Source organism: Mytilus galloprovincialis, chromosome 1 (genome assembly GCF_965363235.1).
Source record: "Mytilus galloprovincialis chromosome 1, xbMytGall1.hap1.1, whole genome shotgun sequence".
Classification (NCBI taxonomy): domain Eukaryota; kingdom Metazoa; phylum Mollusca; class Bivalvia; order Mytilida; family Mytilidae; genus Mytilus; species Mytilus galloprovincialis.
In genome coordinates this window covers 67,069,412-67,090,236 of record NC_134838.1, presented here as the reverse complement: position 1 = coordinate 67,090,236, position 20,825 = coordinate 67,069,412, and the positions used below count along the sequence as shown (strand labels likewise).

At 34.9% G+C, this 20,825-nt stretch overlaps 1 protein-coding gene across 1 annotated transcript; it reads left to right on the top strand.

Annotated features, from left to right (window-relative positions):
• The first annotated feature begins 560 nt into the window (after positions 1–560).
• On the top strand, positions 561–4,485 carry LOC143042118 (riboflavin transporter 2-like). Its single transcript, XM_076214408.1, has 2 exons — positions 561–1,921; positions 4,240–4,485. Exons 1-2 carry the CDS (start codon positions 587–589, stop codon positions 4,438–4,440), a joined length of 1,536 nt encoding a protein of 511 aa, XP_076070523.1. The 5' UTR covers positions 561–586; the 3' UTR covers positions 4,441–4,485.
• Positions 4,486–20,825: the final 16,340 nt, after the last annotated feature.

Sequence of the window (20,825 nt, the reverse complement as noted above, 5' to 3'; positions counted from 1 at the left end):
ATGAACAAATTAAAGAATTTTCTTAAGAAAAAAAGTATATGTACGATGTTTAATAATGAAAATTGACCATTTAGTCATAAAAAACATATGCATTTTTTTTTGGATTTGAGGTTTCATATGACTTTAAAGGATATCTTTAACACAGGCACGTTCGTTCTGTCTTAGAAGCGACGTTAAAGATTTGAACTCCATCTCTGTATTCATTAATCTCAATTCAAAAAGTTAAAATGGGGTTTACTTAGTTTAAACAAGAATTTATTTTTCAAAAAGTGCACAAAATATAATTATACAATATAAATACTGGGATTCGGAAACAAGAAAAACTTATATAAATCCGTCTCCCTGAAAAATGGGGTTACAAAATGTAGTAGCATTTGAAATATTATAAAATAGGTTAATATGACAAGTTATTAAACATGCACCTTTATTCTGTATGCATGTAGAAAACATAATGATTGATACTACATAATTTTAAACTAGATTCCGCTAGTATTTAACTCTTTGCACTATGAAAAAAGTGTAGTAGTCTTCGGTCTGGAACCAGGTAAACATAATTTGTAAACTGTTACAAATAATTATAACCAAAATGGGTACGGATGCATTTCAATGCAAAGAAGTAAACATAATTGTATATTTATTAGTGGTTTTGTTTGGCATTGGATCATGGGTAGACATTAATGGGATGTTCGTAGAAATTCCTGTTTTTGTTCAACATCTACCGGAAGGATGGAAACTCCCATCATACCTTTCTATCATAACACAGATGGCAAATATTGGACCTATATTCATAACCGTTATGTATATAGTTTCCAAGAAACACATGTGGGAAAGAGTTGCAGTTTATACTGTTTTATGCACTGGAGCAGCATCATGCTTATTTCTATCGTTCTTCTGGAAAGAAACAACTGTTATTGCAGGAGATTTACACAGCACTGCCTTGTTAGTTCTTCATTTCTTCTTGTCATTGACCGATTGTACAACATCAGTTTTATTTTTACCATTTATGGCTACTTTTAAACGGCAATACATGACAAGTTATTTTATTGGAGAAGGCCTTAGTGGACTTATTCCAAGTATGGTGGCACTAGGTCAAGGAGTTGGCCAGCTATCATGCAAAAATGTATCTACTTACAACAAAGCTGCTAATTCGACTAGTTACAGTGCACAACCTGAATATCATAGCATACGATTTACAGTAGAAGAATTCTTTTATTTTTTGTTTACAATGCTGGTCATTTCAATCTTGTCTTTTACCGTTTTGAATTACACGTCATACTGTAAAAAAGAAAAAGCAAAACACCAAGATGACTGTAGAAAGCGTGAATTAATGAACGGCTTTGAACTCACATCAGATCAAAATACAGCTAAATTAATTCCTGCAAACGATTCAGATGAACTTATTATTTCTTCTGAGCAAGATTCTACTTGTCAGTATGATGAAGATTCCACTTGCCAGCATGAGCAAGATTCCACTCGTCAGCATGATCAAGATTCCACTGGCCAGCATGAGCAAGATTCAATTCGGCAGCATGAGCAAGATTCCACTCGCCAGTACTTGACAAATATACACAGTTCTCAGTCAATAGAAATAACTGAAAACAAGAGTCTTACAAGAGGGATGTTTACATATTATTTGGTGATCATAGCATGGGTAAACTGTCTTTCCAATGGAACCCTACCTGCACTGCAGTCATACTCAACATTACCAAACGGAAACGAGGCTTATCATTTAGCTGCTACTTTGGCAAAGATTTCGAATCCAGTTGCGTGTTGTGTGTCATGTTTTATAACAGTAAAATCCAGAAATACTATTTCAGTTTTAACGTTCATTGGAACAAACCTGGCAGGATATATCATATATCTAGCTATTAAAAGTCCAAACCCAGCTTTTGATGATACAACAGTCGGGACAGGCATAGTAGTAAGTATGTCTTTTTTTTATTTGTGTCGTTGTGCAGCGAGACCTCGGAGGCCGAGTGGTCTATGTATCACTAGCCTGTCAACACTGATATTATAAGTTCGAACCTCTACATGTGCGTGACAGGTCCGTCCAACTCTAATCTTATTTGACTAGCATTGTCAATATTCAAGTCGAGGGTCGACGGATCTGGTCGCAAGCTTTTCTAAGCTCGTATCACTAATCAATCAATCAATCAATCAATCAATCAATCAATCAATCAATCAATCAATCGTTTTGTTACTTTCTCATTGGTTACTTTTGTACCACATAAAAGGTGGAAAAGGGGGGGAATCGTCATATCACCAAGTATATATGACTTTTGATACCTTTCCTGAATTCACCAGTCATAAAATATTTTACAAAAATGCACCCTACACAACTTTCAACCACTCTCCAATTAAATGCCAGCGATTTTTCGGGTGTGTTCTAGTCTCTTTAATTCTTATATGATATTATAGCGTTTTTACTAAAGAAGAAATCTGTCTTGTTACATGTTTTGATATTTTGGTTGTACTTTTAAAAGCTGTCCGTTTAAAAGGACCATTGTAGATAATAAAAATCACGTGATGACAATTGTATCATAATTGTAATTGACATAACATGACATTATAGTTCTATTTACATTCATAATTTCCTCTTTTGTATTAATTTTGTAATGTTTTCATCCAATTCGAACCATACAGAAGGAAAACTATTATAGATTTATTACACCAAAACAGGAGTTAATAAAAATTGTCGGAAACCTCACGCAAGTGAACGAATAAGAACTTTGATTTGTTGACAAATATAGCATCCAGTGCTGGAATTCAGTCTTTCGTAAGGATGTTACCAATGAAGCATATAAGTTCCAGTTGATGTATTACATAGACAATAATAGTGCATTGACTTGACATATCAACGATATAAGGATGAGGCTTAGAAACGGGGAAATGAGAAGTTCAAGCCTCATCCTTATATCGTTGATATGTCAAGTCAATACACTATTATTGTCTTTATACTGCAATCTAAAAAAAAAAAAACATTTTCAATTGTTGTTTAATGTGTTAATGTTATTATTTGATTAAATGATCTTAAATATTGGGAAACTTCTCCCTTTTATAAAAAGGCCTCATATCATGCAGGCGATGAAATATACAACACGATGAAATGTACATGGTGAACGAATTTGTTTGAGAGTGAACTAAAATATCAGCAATAACCATAAAACATAATAATTTATAGTTTGCAAACCAAAAATATTAACAAGTGAAATATGTTAGTTTTCTAAAAATTACAAAAGAAATAAGTTTGAGTCGTTGTACACGTTGGAAACAAGAACAGGTTGAATAGGTCGTATGAATAATTAATTATAATTTCGGAAATTTCTAATTAAATATTCATGAGGAAAAGTGATATCATGTCAGTGACTGTATATGACATAGAAATATACGGTCAACACATTTTGACTGCTCAAATAGAACGAGTGCCGATGAGTATATATTCTTATTAAACGTAACAATGAAACCGGCCAAATCTCACCGAATTTATGACCCAAAAGGGTAGTGCCATTCCGTTGAAGTCATAAATCTTTATTCAAGTTCACAGTAATACAGCTCCATGTATGAATCCTAATATTCTAATCATATTAACTTAAAGGCTTTAAGTTTATATCTAAACATTTGACCATATTGTAGATTTATTTGTAAAGAAAGTCACAACTTCTGAAAGATTTCTAGAAATACACTAATTTTATACATAAGTATAAAGTCAATTTCAGAATAAAAAAAAAAGGTTTATGTTGAAAGTAAAGCTATATATAGTTTTTCAAATACAATTATTTTATGTCGGTTAAAGAATAACTTCGTTAGTAATATAATATTACAACGACATTTGTGCACTGAACTGGAGTTGTGAATTTACAGGACTTTGTTCAATCTACTTTTCTATGAAATGTTTTTTTTTTATTATAGTAATTTGTCTGTACGGTGTTTTTAATTTCGGCATTTTTTTTAATTTGATTTTTTTAAGCTTAGATTTGTATGCCCCACCTACGATAGTAGAGGTGTATTCTTTTTTTTTTGGTCTGTGCGTACATGCGTTCGTCCGTCCGTTCAACTATAATTTTATGTTCTCTAATTTTAATACCAGATTATAGTTTTATCACCAATTTCACGGTCCATTGAACAAAGAAAATGATAGAGCGAGTCGGGCATCCGTGTACTATGGACACATTATTGTTTTGTATATTTGCTCTCTTTATAATTAATTTACAGTGAATTGTTTTACTGTTTATTTTTCAGGTCACTGTCTGGGTGTTAGTTACTTTCTTATTGACTTTTGTCAAAGTCTCCATAGCTGGAATCTTCAGAGCAGAAGGGAAACGGGCACTATTGTGGATTGGAGGCATTTCACAAGTTGGATCAGCAACAGGAGCAGTAATAACATTTGTATTAGTCAATGTTTATGAGTTCTTTGAAAGCGCTCCTCCTTGTCGTTTATAATATTATTTTTATCACTATATTCTATGCCAAAAAAAAAGACACCAAATCGACACCGGAGCAGTAAAACCATTGGTATTAGTTAATGTTAATAAAGTGTTTGAAAGCGCCACTCCTTTTCATTTATAAATTTTGAATAATTATCAATATTGTTTTGTAAAACTGAGGCCAAAATTGAACTCCATGGACTCCTTCTGATGACTGACTGTTTGTGTTAGATGAGAGTCTCACTTTTCCTGATGAAAATAAAAGAGAGGTGCAAGATGTCAAAAGAAATTTCAAACTAATTAGTCTAAAATTAAAATTAACTCACAACCCCCAAATTCCAAGCAAGGACCGAAGCTCATAAACTCGGCAATCAATCCTTCGGGAAAGTTCGGAGAGCCGACAGCCTTGCTTCGGAAATTGTCACAACCCCATGGCAAAAAATAAAGGAAAAAGAAAGAAGACAGACAACAGTATACAGAACACAATGTAGAATCGAAAGAATGAGCAACACAAACCCCCATCCACGTGACCCCAACAAAAATCGAGGGATCTCATGTGCTCTGAAAATGTAAGCAGACATTCATTTATTTACATAAATAAAGCCGTTAGTTTTCTCGTTTGAATTGTTTTACATTGTCTTATCGGGGCCTTTTATAACTGACTATGCGGTATGGTTTTTGCTCATTGTTGAAGGCCGTGCGGTAACCTATAGTTGTTAATGTCTGTTTCATTTTGGTCTTTTGTGAATAGTTGTCTCATTGGCAATCATACCACATCTTCTTCTTATATACTTGCTGCGCATATGGCATTGTCATACGGATATTTTATCATTTATGTTACAAATATTGACCAGGTTCATTCAGGAATACGACATCATATCATTAATCCTTAAGAAAAAGATAACATTTAAATAAAAGCAGTAGCACAAGAAAGACGGGCAAAACCATAACCAAAGAAAACGGAAACAGACTACAAAACACTTCTCAGAAAAACGGAAGATTGAGCCAACACATGCTCTAGAAGTATGATAGACGGTTTCTGCTTATGGCACATCAGAAAGCACAGAAATGCACTTTTTAAGATAAAATTGACCACAAATCTTTAGTCTTTTATGTTCTTGTTTTAGTTCTGAAGGTAAAACATCTGCTAGGAATGCAATTTATGTTTATTTTATTGTTTACTGTCCTTAGCAACCGAATATACACATTTTGACACTTAGACATGATGCGGTCTTAAATTTGTACTCCATTAGCTTCGCCATTGTAACCAAAGATTGCGCTTTATATGATATCCTCAGAATGTATCGCTTTATATTTTTGAATGCGAATAAGTCGAATAAACATTTTTAGCAGGATTTTATATTATAATTTGGCATTAATTAAATTTAATGATGCCAGTACTGCTAGAAATTTATACCCTGCTTGAGAGCTTCTAAACCATGGTTAGGTATGCTATTTACAGCAAAATTGACCTATAAGTGCTTTCAAATACCTAAAAATTGTACAATTTGTCCTCTTTTAAGGTAATTTTATGATTTTAAATTAAGATAATGGGAAAAGTTTTAGAATTTTATACCAAAAATGAGACAGACTTGAAGTTTTTCACTATGATCCAGCATTTATTTTTAAATCACTTTTTGTCGCGTTTCAACATCAACTGCTAACCTTCATAAAATCTTTATTACTGAACCAATTCTAAAAACTAAGGTACCATTTTCATCGTAACAGCTAGTAGAACACAGAAAATATAATAAAAATTGAGACAGGAGGGGAAAATTTTCACCTTAAGGTAGCACTCCACAGTTAGGTGTGTAGTTTCGCATTTTGGCCCCTGTGGATTTATCAAATATGAGAGCTAGTGTGCAATAAAATTCATTTTTGGATAGCTGAGTATTAAAATAGCCTTTGTATTGGGTTTATATGAACATTAAGAGTATGTAATGTATGTAATATAGGCTGTTTTCTGTATGACAGTCCGTATTTGCATGTCCCTACCATACATTGGTCCGGCAATTATTGTAATGTTTTTTTCCAACTTTTTATCGCACGAACTTTGTGATTGGATTTTACGAAAAAATGAGGCGAAAGACACCCATTTTTTATTTGATCATTAGAAAGATTTATGAAAACAGTTTCTAAAAAGGTATTACTCAAAGGCATTGAAATTCTAGTTTGATCTAAATTTTGGGGGGATATGTGACATGTCCACCCCCCTTTTTGCAATATTTTATGGTAAATAAATGCAGAATGTTGCCATGGATACACATAAAAGGAATTAATGTTCACTCTTTTAACTTTTGAAAATCAAATCTATGGAATATACTGATTACATACATATGCACATGTACAACACAAACAGTTAGGTTAATGTATTAGAAATCCAGGAATAGGAGATGATAAAACATTTTGTGGCTCATTTTTAATTTTATTTTCTAACTGTGGAGTGCTACCTTATGGCACATCAGAAAGCACAGAAATGCACTTTTTAAGATAAAATTGACCACAAATCTTTAGTCTTTTATGTTCTTGTTTTAGTTCTGAAGGTAAAACATCTGCTAGGAATGCAATTTATGTTTATTTTATTGTTTACTGTCCTTAGCAACCGAATATACACATTTTGACACTTAGACATGATGCGGTCTTAAATTTGTACTCCATTAGCTTCGCCATTGTAACCAAAGATTGCGCTTTATATGATATCCTCAGAATGTATCGCTTTATATTTTTGAATGCGAATAAGTCGAATAAACATTTTTAGCAGGATTTTATATTATAATTTGGCATTAATTAAATTTAATGATGCCAGTACTGCTAGAAATTTATACCCTGCTTGAGAGCTTCTAAACCATGGTTAGGTATGCTATTTACAGCAAAATTGACCTATAAGTGCTTTCAAATACCTAAAAATTGTACAATTTGTCCTCTTTTAAGGTAATTTTATGATTTTAAATTAAGATAATGGGAAAAGTTTTAGAATTTTATACCAAAAATGAGACAGACTTGAAGTTTTTCACTATGATCCAGCATTTATTTTTAAATCACTTTTTGTCGCGTTTCAACATCAACTGCTAACCTTCATAAAATCTTTATTACTGAACCAATTCTAAAAACTAAGGTACCATTTTCATCGTAACAGCTAGTAGAACACAGAAAATATAATAAAAATTGAGACAGGAGGGGAAAATTTTCACCTTAAGGTAGCACTCCACAGTTAGGTGTGTAGTTTCGCATTTTGGCCCCTGTGGATTTATCAAATATGAGAGCTAGTGTGCAATAAAATTCATTTTTGGATAGCTGAGTATTAAAATAGCCTTTGTATTGGGTTTATATGAACATCAAGAGTATGTAATGTATGTAATATAGGCTGTTTTCTGTATGACAGTCCGTATTTGCATGTCCCTACCATACATCATTTTACATTGGTCCGGCAATTATTGTAATGCTTTTTTCCAACTTTTTATCGCACGAACTTTGTGATTGGATTGAAGAAAAAATGAGGCGAAAGACACCCATTTTTTATTTGATCATTAGGAAGATTTATGAAAACAGTTTCTAAAAAGGTATTACTCAAAGGCATTGAAATTCTAGTTTGATCTAAATTTTGGGGGGATATGTGACATGTCCACCCCCCTTTTTGCAATATTTTATGGTAAATAAATGCAGAATGTTGCCATGGATACACATAAAAGGAATTAATTTTCACTCTTTTAACTTTTGAAAATCAAATCTATGGAATATACTGATTACATACATATGCACATGTACAACACAAACAGTTAGGTTAATGTATTAGAAATCCAGGAATAGGAGATGATAAAACATTTTGTGGCTCATTTTTAATTTTATTTTCTAACTGTGGAGTGCTACCTTATGGCACATCAGAAAGCACAGAAATGCACTTTTTAAGATAAAATTGACCACAAATCTTTAGTCTTTTATGTTCTTGTTTTAGTTCTGAAGGTAAAACATCTGCTAGGAATGCAATTTATGTTTATTTTATTGTTTACTGTCCTTAGCAACCGAATATACACATTTTGACACTTAGACATGATGCGGTCTTAAATTTGTACTCCATTAGCTTCGCCATTGTAACCAAAGATTGCGCTTTATATGATATCCTCAGAATGTATCGCTTTATATTTTTGAATGCGAATAAGTCGAATAAACATTTTTAGCAGGATTTTATATTATAATTTGGCATTAATTAAATTTAATGATGCCAGTACTGCTAGAAATTTATACCCTGCTTGAGAGCTTCTAAACCATGGTTAGGTATGCTATTTACAGCAAAATTGACCTATAAGTGCTTTCAAATACCTAAAAATTGTACAATTTGTCCTCTTTTAAGGTAATTTTATGATTTTAAATTAAGATAATGGGAAAAGTTTTAGAATTTTATACCAAAAATGAGACAGACTTGAAGTTTTTCACTATGATCCAGCATTTATTTTTAAATCACTTTTTGTCGTGTTTCAACATCAACTGCTAACCTTCATAAAATCTTTATTACTGAACCAATTCTAAAAACTAAGGTACCATTTTCATCGTAACAGCTAGTAAAACACAGAAAATATAATAAAAATTGAGACAGGAGGGGAAAATTTTCACCTTAAGGTAGCACTCCACAGTTAGGTGTGTAGTTTCGCATTTTGGCCCCTGTGGATTTATCAAATATGAGAGCTAGTGTGCAATAAAATTCATTTTTGGATAGCTGAGTATTAAAATAGCCTTTGTATTTGGTTTATATGAACATCAAGAGTATGTAATGTATGTAATATAGGCTGTTTTCTGTATGACAGTCCGTATTTGCATGTCCCTACCATACATTGGTCCGGCAATTATTGTAATGTTTTTTTCCAACTTTTTATCGCACGAACTTTGTGATTGGATTTTACGAAAAAATGAGGCGAAAGACACCCATTTTTTATTTGATCATTAGGAAGATTTATGAAAACAGTTTCTAAAAAGGTATTACTCAAAGGCATTGAAATTCTAGTTTGATCCAAATGTTGGGGGGATATGTGACATGTCCACCCCCCTTTTTGCAATATTTTATGGTAAATAAATGCAGAATGTTGGAATGGATACACATAAAAGGAATTAATTTTCACTCTTTTAACTTTTGAAAATCAAATCTATGGAATATACTGATTACATACATATGCACATGTACAACACAAACAGTTAGGTTAATGTATTAGAAATCCAGGAATAGGAGATGATAAAACATTTTGTGGCTCATTTTTAATTTTATTTTCTAACTGTGGAGTGCTACCTTATGGCACATCAGAAAGCACAGAAATGCACTTTTTAAGATAAAATTGACCACAAATCTTTAGTCTTTTATGTTCTTGTTTTAGTTCTGAAGGTAAAACATCTGCTAGGAATGCAATTTATGTTTATTTTATTGTTTACTGTCCTTAGCAACCGAATATACACATTTTGAATATACACATAAGGTCTTGTGTGGACAAAATACACTTCTGGCGTATTAAAATTTTGAACTTGTTGCCTTTTGTTGGCTGTTGTTCGTGTGATTCTTTGTCAATTGTGTTCTACAATTTATTTATATTGTAGTCCTGTGTTGTCATTTTGATGTTATATTTCACATGGCCATAAAAGTGCGAGGTTTGGCATGCCACAAAACCAGGTTCAACCCACCATTTTTTACTTTAAAAATGCCCTGTACCAAGTCAGGAATATGGTCATTGTTATATTATAGTTCGTTTCTGTGTGTATTACATTATAACGTTGTGTCGTTTGTTTTCTCTTATTTTTGAGTGTAAATTCACATTGCGATAAGACGTGTCACGGTACTTGTCTATCCCAAATTCATGTATTTGGTTTTGATGTTATATATATTATTCTCGTGGGATTTTGTCTATGTGTGTTACATTTTAGTGTTATGTCGTTGTTCTCCTCTTATATTTAATGCGTTTCCCTCGGTTTTAGTTTGTTATCCCGATTTTGTTTTTTTGTCCATGGATTTATGAGTTTTGAACAGCGGTATACTACTGTTGCCTTATTTTTGACACTTAGACATGATGCGGTCTTAAATTTGTACTCCATTAGCTTCGCCATTGTAACCAAAGATTGCGCTTTATATGATATCCTCAGAATGTATCGCTTTATATTTTTGAATGCGAATAAGTCGAATAAACATTTTTAGCAGGATTTTATATTATAATTTGGCATTAATTAAATTTAATGATGCCAGTACTGCTAGAAATTTATATCCTGCTTGAGAGCTTCTAAACCATGGTTAGGTATGCTATTTACAGCAAAATTGACCTATAAGTGCTTTCAAATACCTAAAAATTGAACAATTTGTCCTCTTTTAAGGTAATTTTATGATTTTAAATTAAGATAATGGGAAAAGTTTTAGAAATTTATACCAAAAATGAGACAGACTTGAAGTTTTTCACTATGATCCAGCATTTATTTTTAAATCACTTTTTGTCGCGTTTCAACATCAACTGCTAACCTTCATAAAATCTTTATCACTGAACCAATTCTAAAAACTAAGGTACCATTTTCATCGTAACAGCTAGTAGAACACAGAAAATATAATAAAAATTGAGACAGGAGGGGAAAATTTTCACCTTAAGGTAGCACTCCACAGTTAGGTGTGTAGTTTCGCATTTTGGCCCCTGTGGATTTATCAAATATGAGAGCTAGTGTGCAATAAAATTCATTTTTGGATAGCTGAGTATTAAAATAGCCTTTGTATTGGGTTTATATGAACATCAAGAGTATGTAATGTATGTAATATAGGCTGTTTTCTGTATGACAGTCCGTATTTGCATGTCCCTACCATACATCATTTTACATTGGTCCGGCAATTATTGTAATGTTTTTTTCCAACTTTTTATCGCACGAACTTTGTGATTGGATTTTACGAAAAAATGAGGCGAAAGACACCCATTTTTTATTTGATCATTAGGAAGATTTATGAAAACAGTTTCTAAAAAGGTATTACTCAAAGACATTGAAATTCTAGTTTGATCCAAATTTTGGGGGATATGTGACATGTCCACCCCCCTTTTTGCAATATTTTATGGTAAATAAATGCAGAATGTTGCCATAGATACACATAAAAGGAAATAATTTTCACTCTTTTAACTTTTGAAAATCAAATCTATGGAATATACTGATTACATACATATGCACATGTACAACACAAACAGTTAGGTTAATGTATTAAAAATCCAGGAATAGGAGATGATAAAACATTTTGTGGCTCATTTTTAATTTTATTTTCTAACTGTGGAGTGCTACCTTATGGCACATCAGAAAGCACAGAAATGCACTTTTTAAGATAAAATTGACCACAAATCTTTAGTCTTTTATGTTCTTGTTTTAGTTTTGAAGGTAAAACATCTGCTAGGAATGCAATTTATGTTTATTTTATTGTTTACTGTCCTTAGCAACCGAATATACACATTTTGACACTTAGACATGATGCGGTCTTAAATTTGTACTCCATTAGCTTCGCCATTGTAACCAAAGATTGCGCTTGATATGATATCCTCAAAATGTATCGCTTTATATTTTTGAATGCGAATAAGTCGAATAAACATTTTTAGCAGGATTTTATATTATAATTTGGCATTAATTAAATTTAATGATGCCAGTACTGCTAGAAATTTATACCCTGCTTGAGAGCTTCTAAACCATGGTTAGGTATGCTATTTACAGCAAAATTGACCTATAAGTGCTTTCAAATACCTAAAAATTGTACAATTTGTCCTCTTTTAAGGTAATTTTATGATTTTAAATTAAGATAATGGGAAAAGTTTTAGAAATTTATACCAAAAATGAGACAGACTTGAAGTTTTTCACTATGATCCAGCATTTATTTTTAAATCACTTTTTGTCGCGTTTCAACATCAACTGCTAACCTTCATAAAATCTTTATTACTGAACCAATTCTAAAAACTAAGGTACCATTTTCATCGTAACAGCTAGTAGAACACAGAAAATATAATAAAAATTGAGACAGGAGGGGAAAATTTTCACCTTAAGGTAGCACTCCACAGTTAGGTGTGTAGTTTCGCATTTTGGCCCCTGTGGATTTATCAAATATGAGAGCTAGTGTGCAATAAAATTCATTTTTGGATAGCTGAGTATTAAAATAGCCTTTGTATTGGGTTTATATGAACATCAAGAGTATGTAATGTATGTAATATAGGCTGTTTTCTGTATGACAGTCCGTATTTGCATGTCCCTACCATACATCATTTTACATTGGTCCGGCAATTATTGTAATGTTTTTTTCCAACTTTTTATCGCACGAACTTTGTGATTGGATTTTACGAAAAAATGAGGCGAAAGACACCCATTTTTTATTTGATCATTAGGAAGATTTATGAAAACAGTTTCTAAAAAGGTATTACTCAAAGGCATTGAAATTCTAGTTTGATCCAAATTTTGGGGGGATATGTGACATGTCCACCCCCCTTTTTGCAATATTTTATGGTAAATAAATGCAGAATGTTGCCATGGATACACATAAAAGGAATTAATTTTCACTCTTTTAACTTTTAAAAATCAAATCTATGGAATATACTGATTACATACATATGCACATGTACAACACAAACAGTTAGGTTAATGTATTAGAAATCCAGGAATAGGAGATGATAAAACATTTTGTGGCTCATTTTTAATTTTATTTTTTAACTGTGGAGTGCTACCTAACAAGTTTTTCTCATAGTTTACCTCATTTTTTCTTATGTTATGTTGAATGCTGTGCCAAGTTGAAAAGAGATAGCGTTCGATCTTTATGCGCCTGTCTCAAGTCAGGATTTTGAATTCCGATGTTGTACTTATTCGCTGTCTGTTATATTTCAATTTCTTTGGATTGTTGCATATTTTCTTTTATGTCAGGAGCCTCAAGATTGATTATGCAGTATGTTTTTTTCCTCATTTTTGAAGGTCGTATAGAGACATATATAAGTTGGTCACTTTCACGTCATTTGAGTTATGATGAAAAGTTTTCTCGATGGTAATCGTACAGGTACCACATCTCAATATTTGTATAATGTTCCTATTGAATAGAAATTTTTACATCATTGGAGCTAATCGTCATGGGGGTCTTGTTGCATAGCGAGCTAGAATCAAGGTGAGAAATCGATCTCAGTCGGTCAAACTTTAGATTTAAAATTGTATGTGCGGATCAGCACGCGGCATTTGAGAGATGGAGTAAAGCCTGACCGGTTTGGAGTTCGAATAATGTAACTCAGAGAGAGAAACTACCATTACTAAAAATCAAAGCACATTGAGCTGTCAAGTGCAGAATAACAGTATGATCCTTTATTGTTTTGAACGGCTTTATATGAAACACTTTTTTAGTGGGGAAAAAAGGGGAGGACCTTTTGCACATCTATAAATGATAAAATGTGTGTAATTATATAAAGATGTACTTGTTAAACTGTCGCTGCATATTTGAGTGTCCGTCCCTAGACTCTGTTACCTCATTAGCACAGGATCTTTTCTACAAGTCAGATATATAGCCCGCATCGTGTACACCCGCTTCTAAAACAACCTGGTACAACCTCTATCAAACACCCACATAGAAATAATACAAGAAGACAATTGAACAAACTTGTTTTTAACTTTAAAAACAGAAGTTTTATATAGCATATAGAAACCGTCATTTATTTTTTTTTTATAATTTAGACACGAATTATTCATGTGACTGGATCATATTCAGATACAATAAAAATAAAAATAAAACAACGTTGAGATTTCAAAAACATACACAAAAGAATTTAGAGTGGGAATCCTAGATGTGACGAAAACGAGACAAAATGTAAGCAACAATCTAGAAAAAAAAAAAAGAACAGAATTTGGCAATTTCTACATTACACGTCTCCGAAACAGACAATTTATAGTAAAGACAACAAACACGGAGTAGAGTTGTCACCCTACAAGTACTATATATATATATACCATAATTCTTACGAGTTAACGTAGTTAAACAAACGAATCCGAAGGATGAGTTTGATTAAATATGTTAATGAGTAAAACTCATGGTATATAAAATTTGTAATATAAATAAAATGATTGACAGCTAGAAGACCTTGAACTAACATTGGAAAATGATCACGTTACAGTTTTATCCAATGAATTAAATTGAAGCTCGCGCAAGTCACTGTTGCGCCTCGTGTGTGCGTATTTCATTTAATAGTGCCCCAGAATTTTCATTAAGTAAAGAAAATGTCGGATTTTCCCGATTTTTTTATAACTTAGCTTACTTGTTTAAACAACTAAGCTTACTCGTTTAATCAACTTAGCTAACTTGTTATAACGAGTTAGATTAGGTAAGTCGCTATAACAAGTTAGCTAAGTCGTTTTAACAAGTAAGCTAAGTCGTTTTTACGAGCTAGCTAACTTGTTTAAACGACTTAGCTTATAACGAGTTAACTAAGTTGTTATAACGAGTTAAATAAGCTAAGGCGTTATAACAAGTTAGCTAAGTTGTTTAAACAAGTTAGCTAAGTCGCTGTATAGTCTATGGTAAGTATATAAATTTGACAGTTATCACATATTGCAGAAAAAATTTACATTCTACGTCCATACACAACACGGAGACATATGAAATTGAAATTTGGCATGAAAGTTGGTTCATTGATTTTATATTCTCTGATACATGTTGAATAATTGAATAAAGATAAAAAAAAAAATTTAAAATTAAAAAAAAAATGAGAAGATAATGCTTAACCCAGACAGCGGTATATCAGTATGACAGCAAGCCGGACATCGACTACACCAGCACAATTTTTAAGGACGGATAGACTATCTTTTTTTTTAATTAGTTTAAGTCATTCTCAAGGATGTTTTCTGTTCTTGTAACATGTATTGGCTTATAAAAAAGAAGATGTGGTATGATTGCCAATGAGACAACTATCCATAAAAGACCAAAATGACACAGACATTTACAACTATAGGTCACCGTACGGCCTTCAACAATGAGCAAAGCCCATACCGCATAGTGAGCTATTATAAAAGGCCCCGATAAGACAATGTAAAACAATTCAAACTAGAAAACTAACGGCCTTATTTATGTAAAAAAATGAAGTCTTAGATATTCGAAATCCTTTTATTCATGTAGTGCATTTTAAAACTTTGTCCGCTTACTAAATTAGTTACTGTACATCAAGGATATATATAATAAACGTCCTTGCTGTATATATAAAAACATCATCAAGTTCTTGTTATTTTTTTCGTAGTTTTTGACATAATAAGGGTTCCGATGTTAAATGTATGAAAAATCTAGAAAACTAGTTTTTGCCAAATTTTCAGTAACTTGTATCTTTAATAAAAAAACAAGGACACGCACCTATAATTTTTATCTGATTATTTATGATAATATTCAATAATTTAATTTTGAATGTAACGCGTCTTCTGATTGGCTGACATTCTTTTGTTGTCAGCCCATAGACATAATTTAGTCATGTGATCGTGACGTCATCAATGCTTTTTTCATGGTTTTCTACGGTTTCAAATGGAATTTAAAATTAAATTATAAGAAATGACTGTAATATAATGAACTATCAATATAACACCGTCTTATTTTAATACATACAGGCGATTGTCCTTAATCAATAAGTAATCCAAGAAAAGACGTGCGGGGATGTTGGGCCACACTATAGATATTATTAACAGTGTTATAACCAGTTGTTCTAATCCAGGCATGTTCATCTTTATTCATTCTACAGAAAGCTGTCATTGAAGCAGACGAAAACGCACCGACATCAACTTCTCTCTCCCCTGTAGAACTTATAACTTGTTCTTCAACTACTAACTCGGTTATTATGTAATTGGCATTCACTGTGCAAATCGTCCATGAAAACATATAGATTCCATCCCTCGGAGCTACAAATATTCCATCATTGTTATTGTAATGTCCGCCTTCGTTGATGATGACGGTCTCAAATACAACCGTAGAATGTTTATTCAATGTAAAATCGCTCTGTTTTATAATTGCATAAAACAATTCTGGTTGTCTTTTTGCTGAAATACAAATGAATTTCAATTACGAGAAAAAATCAAGATTTCTAATTTAAAGGTGAACTTTCCAGGGAAATAGGTGTAGATAATGATAAGATATTAAATTCTAAAAACTTCTGACGTTTTTTGATCGATTAGAATTTAGAATGGAAATAGGGAATATGCCAAAGAGACAACAATCTGAGCGAAAAGCAAAGAAAAAAAAAAAAAAAAAAAAAAAAAAAACCAGCCGAAGGCTGCCAATGAGTCTTCAACTCAGAGCGAGCATCTCGCACCTGGTAACGTGCTTCTGCTGGTCCCTAAACAGAAATTGGTACTAGCTCAGAGAAAATGAATGTCATACTTAACTCCTAAACAAACAAATTAACTAAAATTAAAAAGCATACAAGATTAACAAAGGCCAGAGGCCCCGACTTGGGACAGGCGCAAAAATGCGGCGGGGTTAAACTTGTTTTGTTAAATCTCAACCCTCCCCTACACCTCTAGCCAATGTAGAATATAGAAACACATAACGAAACAAGTAGTAGAGACGGTTCAGTTTTAGGCACCCCAAAAACGCAGGGCGAGAGGGCGCTGACGTCATATGCCCATGCCCCGCCTCCAATATTATATATGGGCATATACTAACCCTAATGACGTCAGCGGAAGTAAGGAAGATGAATCACGACGGATGGACGCCGGTCAGATTTGGTCATGACGCAACCATGAGTCATCAGGATCCAAGATCGGGGCATGACTCACTACATGAGTAATCAGGATGCAAGATCAGGGCATGACTCACTACATGACAATACCATGATGTACGTATGAAAATTCGAGAAGTATTTTTTCTGTTCGTTATGATATTTATTTTTTAATCTAAATAGTCAGGGGAAAAAGTACTTTTCGAAGTTACACCCTTGTTTGTTTTCGTCGGAGGTATTGCCCAGAGATGACCTTTTACAGTGCAATCCATTTACCACTAATTGTCTACATATAAGATAACAATTCCAGATAAACTCGAAACGTAATTACCTATGAAAAGATTGACCAGCAATCGTGGTCACCGAGTGTTCTAATCATAGTATGATATGACCATATAAGGAAAACATGTCCAAATAAGGTCAACACTTTATTTTCACTCAGAAACCGAGATAAACGCACATGACCATATAAGGAAATAACTCAGAGTATCAAATGACCATATTAGGAAAATGTCCAAATAAGGTCAACACTTTATTTTCACTCGAAAATCAAAATAAACACACATGTCCATATATGGAAGTATGATATGACCATATAAGGAAAATATGTTCAGACAATGTATGTCATTCAAAAATCAACCTCTCGAAAGCGATGGAGAGGTGAGGCAACTCGGGAAATGGGAGATAACTCTAGACGAACCGACATTGGTCTAGCATATCATTCTGTTTAATCATACATAGGAAGGAGTGATGTATGGCGTCCACAATAACGACGTGTCCAGTTTTAAACGTTTATTTATTCACAAACAAATTCATTGGTAAATGTTTTTCAATTCGGATTCGATCGTCTTTGGGTCTCGGGCGGTGAGTTCGTTCACGATATCTTCCAGTGTGAAGTTCTTGTGTCTGTATTTGACGAAATGTATGCAGTACAATCCACAACTCTCGCCGTCTTCGGGCTGCACTCGCACACGACTGAACTTGTATCGGGGTCCGTTGGCGACCAACACGTCTATGAAGCGAGATCGATACTTTTCTGGCGCTCGACCGAACGAATCGAAAAATTCGACGGGTCCCTCTCGCGGGAAGTGGAACGCCACCCAGTGAATGCCCTTTCCGTCGCAGTCGTCCGTGTTGACGACGAAACTGAGGGGTCTGTTCGAGACTTCATCCGGCAGTTCATCGGCACAACACACGGTCGCCGGCAGGTCTTCGAGATAACACTCCAGTTCGTATCCGTAGGTTCCCTCCACGCCGTCGTCTTCCGTTCTGCATCGTTTGGCGGATGGTTCGTCGCCACAGTCCCTCTCTTGATGGATCTCGAGTCCCCGGGCGTGCGCAAATACCAGTCCGCATGCGCGGCAAGCCATCAGGTCCGATTCGCTTCCGACGTCTTCTTCCCCGAATTCCATGGTGTTCGATTCGCTTCTGGTGGAATCGACGTCTTCGTCCTCGGCTTCGGCGTCGTCCTCGCCTCCGCCCAAGACGTCGCTACGTAATCTCAAGTGTTCGGGTGTAGCGGCCTTCAGATCCACCAGAAGGTATCCGAAGGGTCTCCTCGTGGCCTCTCGGAACGTTTGCATCAAGAGGTGTCTCTGACTCGGATACATCTGTCTACCTAGCGTGGCGACGGGCTGGCGATCGACTGGATTGTCGAAGAGGAACAGGTAGTGACAGTTTCTCCTCTGAGTCGGATCCTTCCCGAAATACAGGTTCTGATTCACAGCCACCACCGACAGGTTCCGATGATGCGATCCTTCCGTGAACAAGTCGTTGATGCGACAGTCTTTGGCCGAGGTCGACATCAGGTCGACCAGCACGAGTAAGTTTCTGGTCCGTACATCGAAGAAGTGATCGGCTTCCAACTCGGTCGGGATACCGCGAACGAATTCCACGGTGGGCACCACCGTCTTTCGAATCTCATCGTAGAGGGGTTGCCATCGTCGGTACAGCCAGACGATCCTCTCCGGCACCGGGTTGCACGTGGATCTTCGCAATGCTTCCTTCACGAAAAACGTCTTGCCGCAGGAGGTCGGACCGGAGACGATCATGGTGAACGGGTGTTGAAAACGAAAACTTTCTTGCGTCACATTTTGCGGTGGCGGCGGTGGCGGCGGCGGTGGTGGTACGCCAGTACCATGCTTATTTCGATGATGTCTCAACATGACGTCTCTTCTCGAAAACATTCTTTGACAGCTAGGACACTCCATGTTTATACTTCGATATCGAATGATCCGCTATCCTCTTATAACTTTTTTTCTAAAATGCAGCAAGCAGAATACGTGATCGTCCTTGAATCGACACACTCGTAATCTATCGTCTCTGACGGTGACTTCCAATAGTGTCACCTCGCCTCCCCTCGTCGTGCGGTAGAGTGGTCTCTCGAAGATGACTTCCATCGTCTCGTCCCGTCGTACTGTTACGGATTGTAGTAGTGGTAGATACGTGTCTCTGACGTAAGATTCATCCCTTACCAGATCGCAACACACGTACATCCTCTGCGTAGACGTTTCAAAAGTCGGTACAAAGGTCATCTCCAACAGAGCACACTCCCACGTTCCTTTCATTAAGTGTGATCTAGGTAAACGTATTTTGAACTGTCCTCCCCTATTCTGGGGGAAAAGTTGGAGCGAGTCTCCACTATTGACGAATAAGTAAAACTCGTCCATGGTTTTGATTAAGCATTCGATCCTCTTCCTCTTATAACCATCGCCGCCGCCGCCGCCGCCACCGCAAAATGCGACGCAAGAAAGTTTTCGTTTTCAACACCCGTTCACCATGATCGTCTCCGGTCCGACCTCCTGCGGCAAGACGTTTTTCGTGAAGGAAGCATTGCGAAGATCCACGTGCAACCCGGTGCCGGAGAGGATCGTCTGGCTGTACCGACGATGGCAACCCCTCTACGACGAGATTCGAAAGACGGTGGTGCCCACCGTGGAATTCGTTCGCGGTATCCCGACCGAGTTGGAAGCCGATCACTTCTTCGATGCACGGACCAGAAACTTAGGTAGCAATACACAGTTAGGAAAAAAACTTAAAATTGACACTCATAATTTTTAAACACCCTCTTTCCCCTCCTGTCTAACAAAGAAGGCTTTATATGTGTGTTATGCATGTATATACTTATAGAAAGAGAATCTTCCATAGATTTGATTTCTAATGGTCATAAGGGTGAAATATAATCCCTCTTGGGTGTAACCATGGCAACAAACTGCATTTCTTAGATACAAAATATAGCAAAAAAGGGGGGTGAACATGTCACAAAAGTCTCCAAAATTTGGTCTAAAGGAAAATTTCAATCAATTACAGTAATACCTTTCCTGAATCCATAGGTTTATATCTATCAAGTGGTCCCAAAAAAATCATATGCTTATCTGCTCGTTTTTCCATAAAATTGAATTGAAAAGATCGAGCGCAAAATCTTTGTTGATAAACACTACAATAATGTATGGACCTATGAACGGTACGGATAGGAAAATACGGACTGTCAATCATATAAATGGCCTATAAAACATGTTAAAAACAATCTAAATGTTCATATAAACCCACTAAGAAGGCTATATTATTCTTTAATTATCTAAAAATCAATTTTATTGTACAAAAACTTTCATATTTAAAAAATTCACAGGGGCCATAATGCGAAACTAAACTTCTAACTGTGTATTGCTACCTTACTCGTGCTGGTCGACCTGATGTCGACCTC

Bases quoted from the DNA above. Each gene is read 5' to 3' on its own strand.
- LOC143042118 (XM_076214408.1), top strand. From the start codon at position 587: ATGGGTACGGATGCATTTCAATGCAAAGAAGTAAACATAATTGTATAT. The intron at 1,922-4,239 runs GTAAGTATGTCT...TTTATTTTTCAG, and splicing joins CAGTCGGGACAGGCATAGTA to GTCACTGTCTGGGTGTTAGT.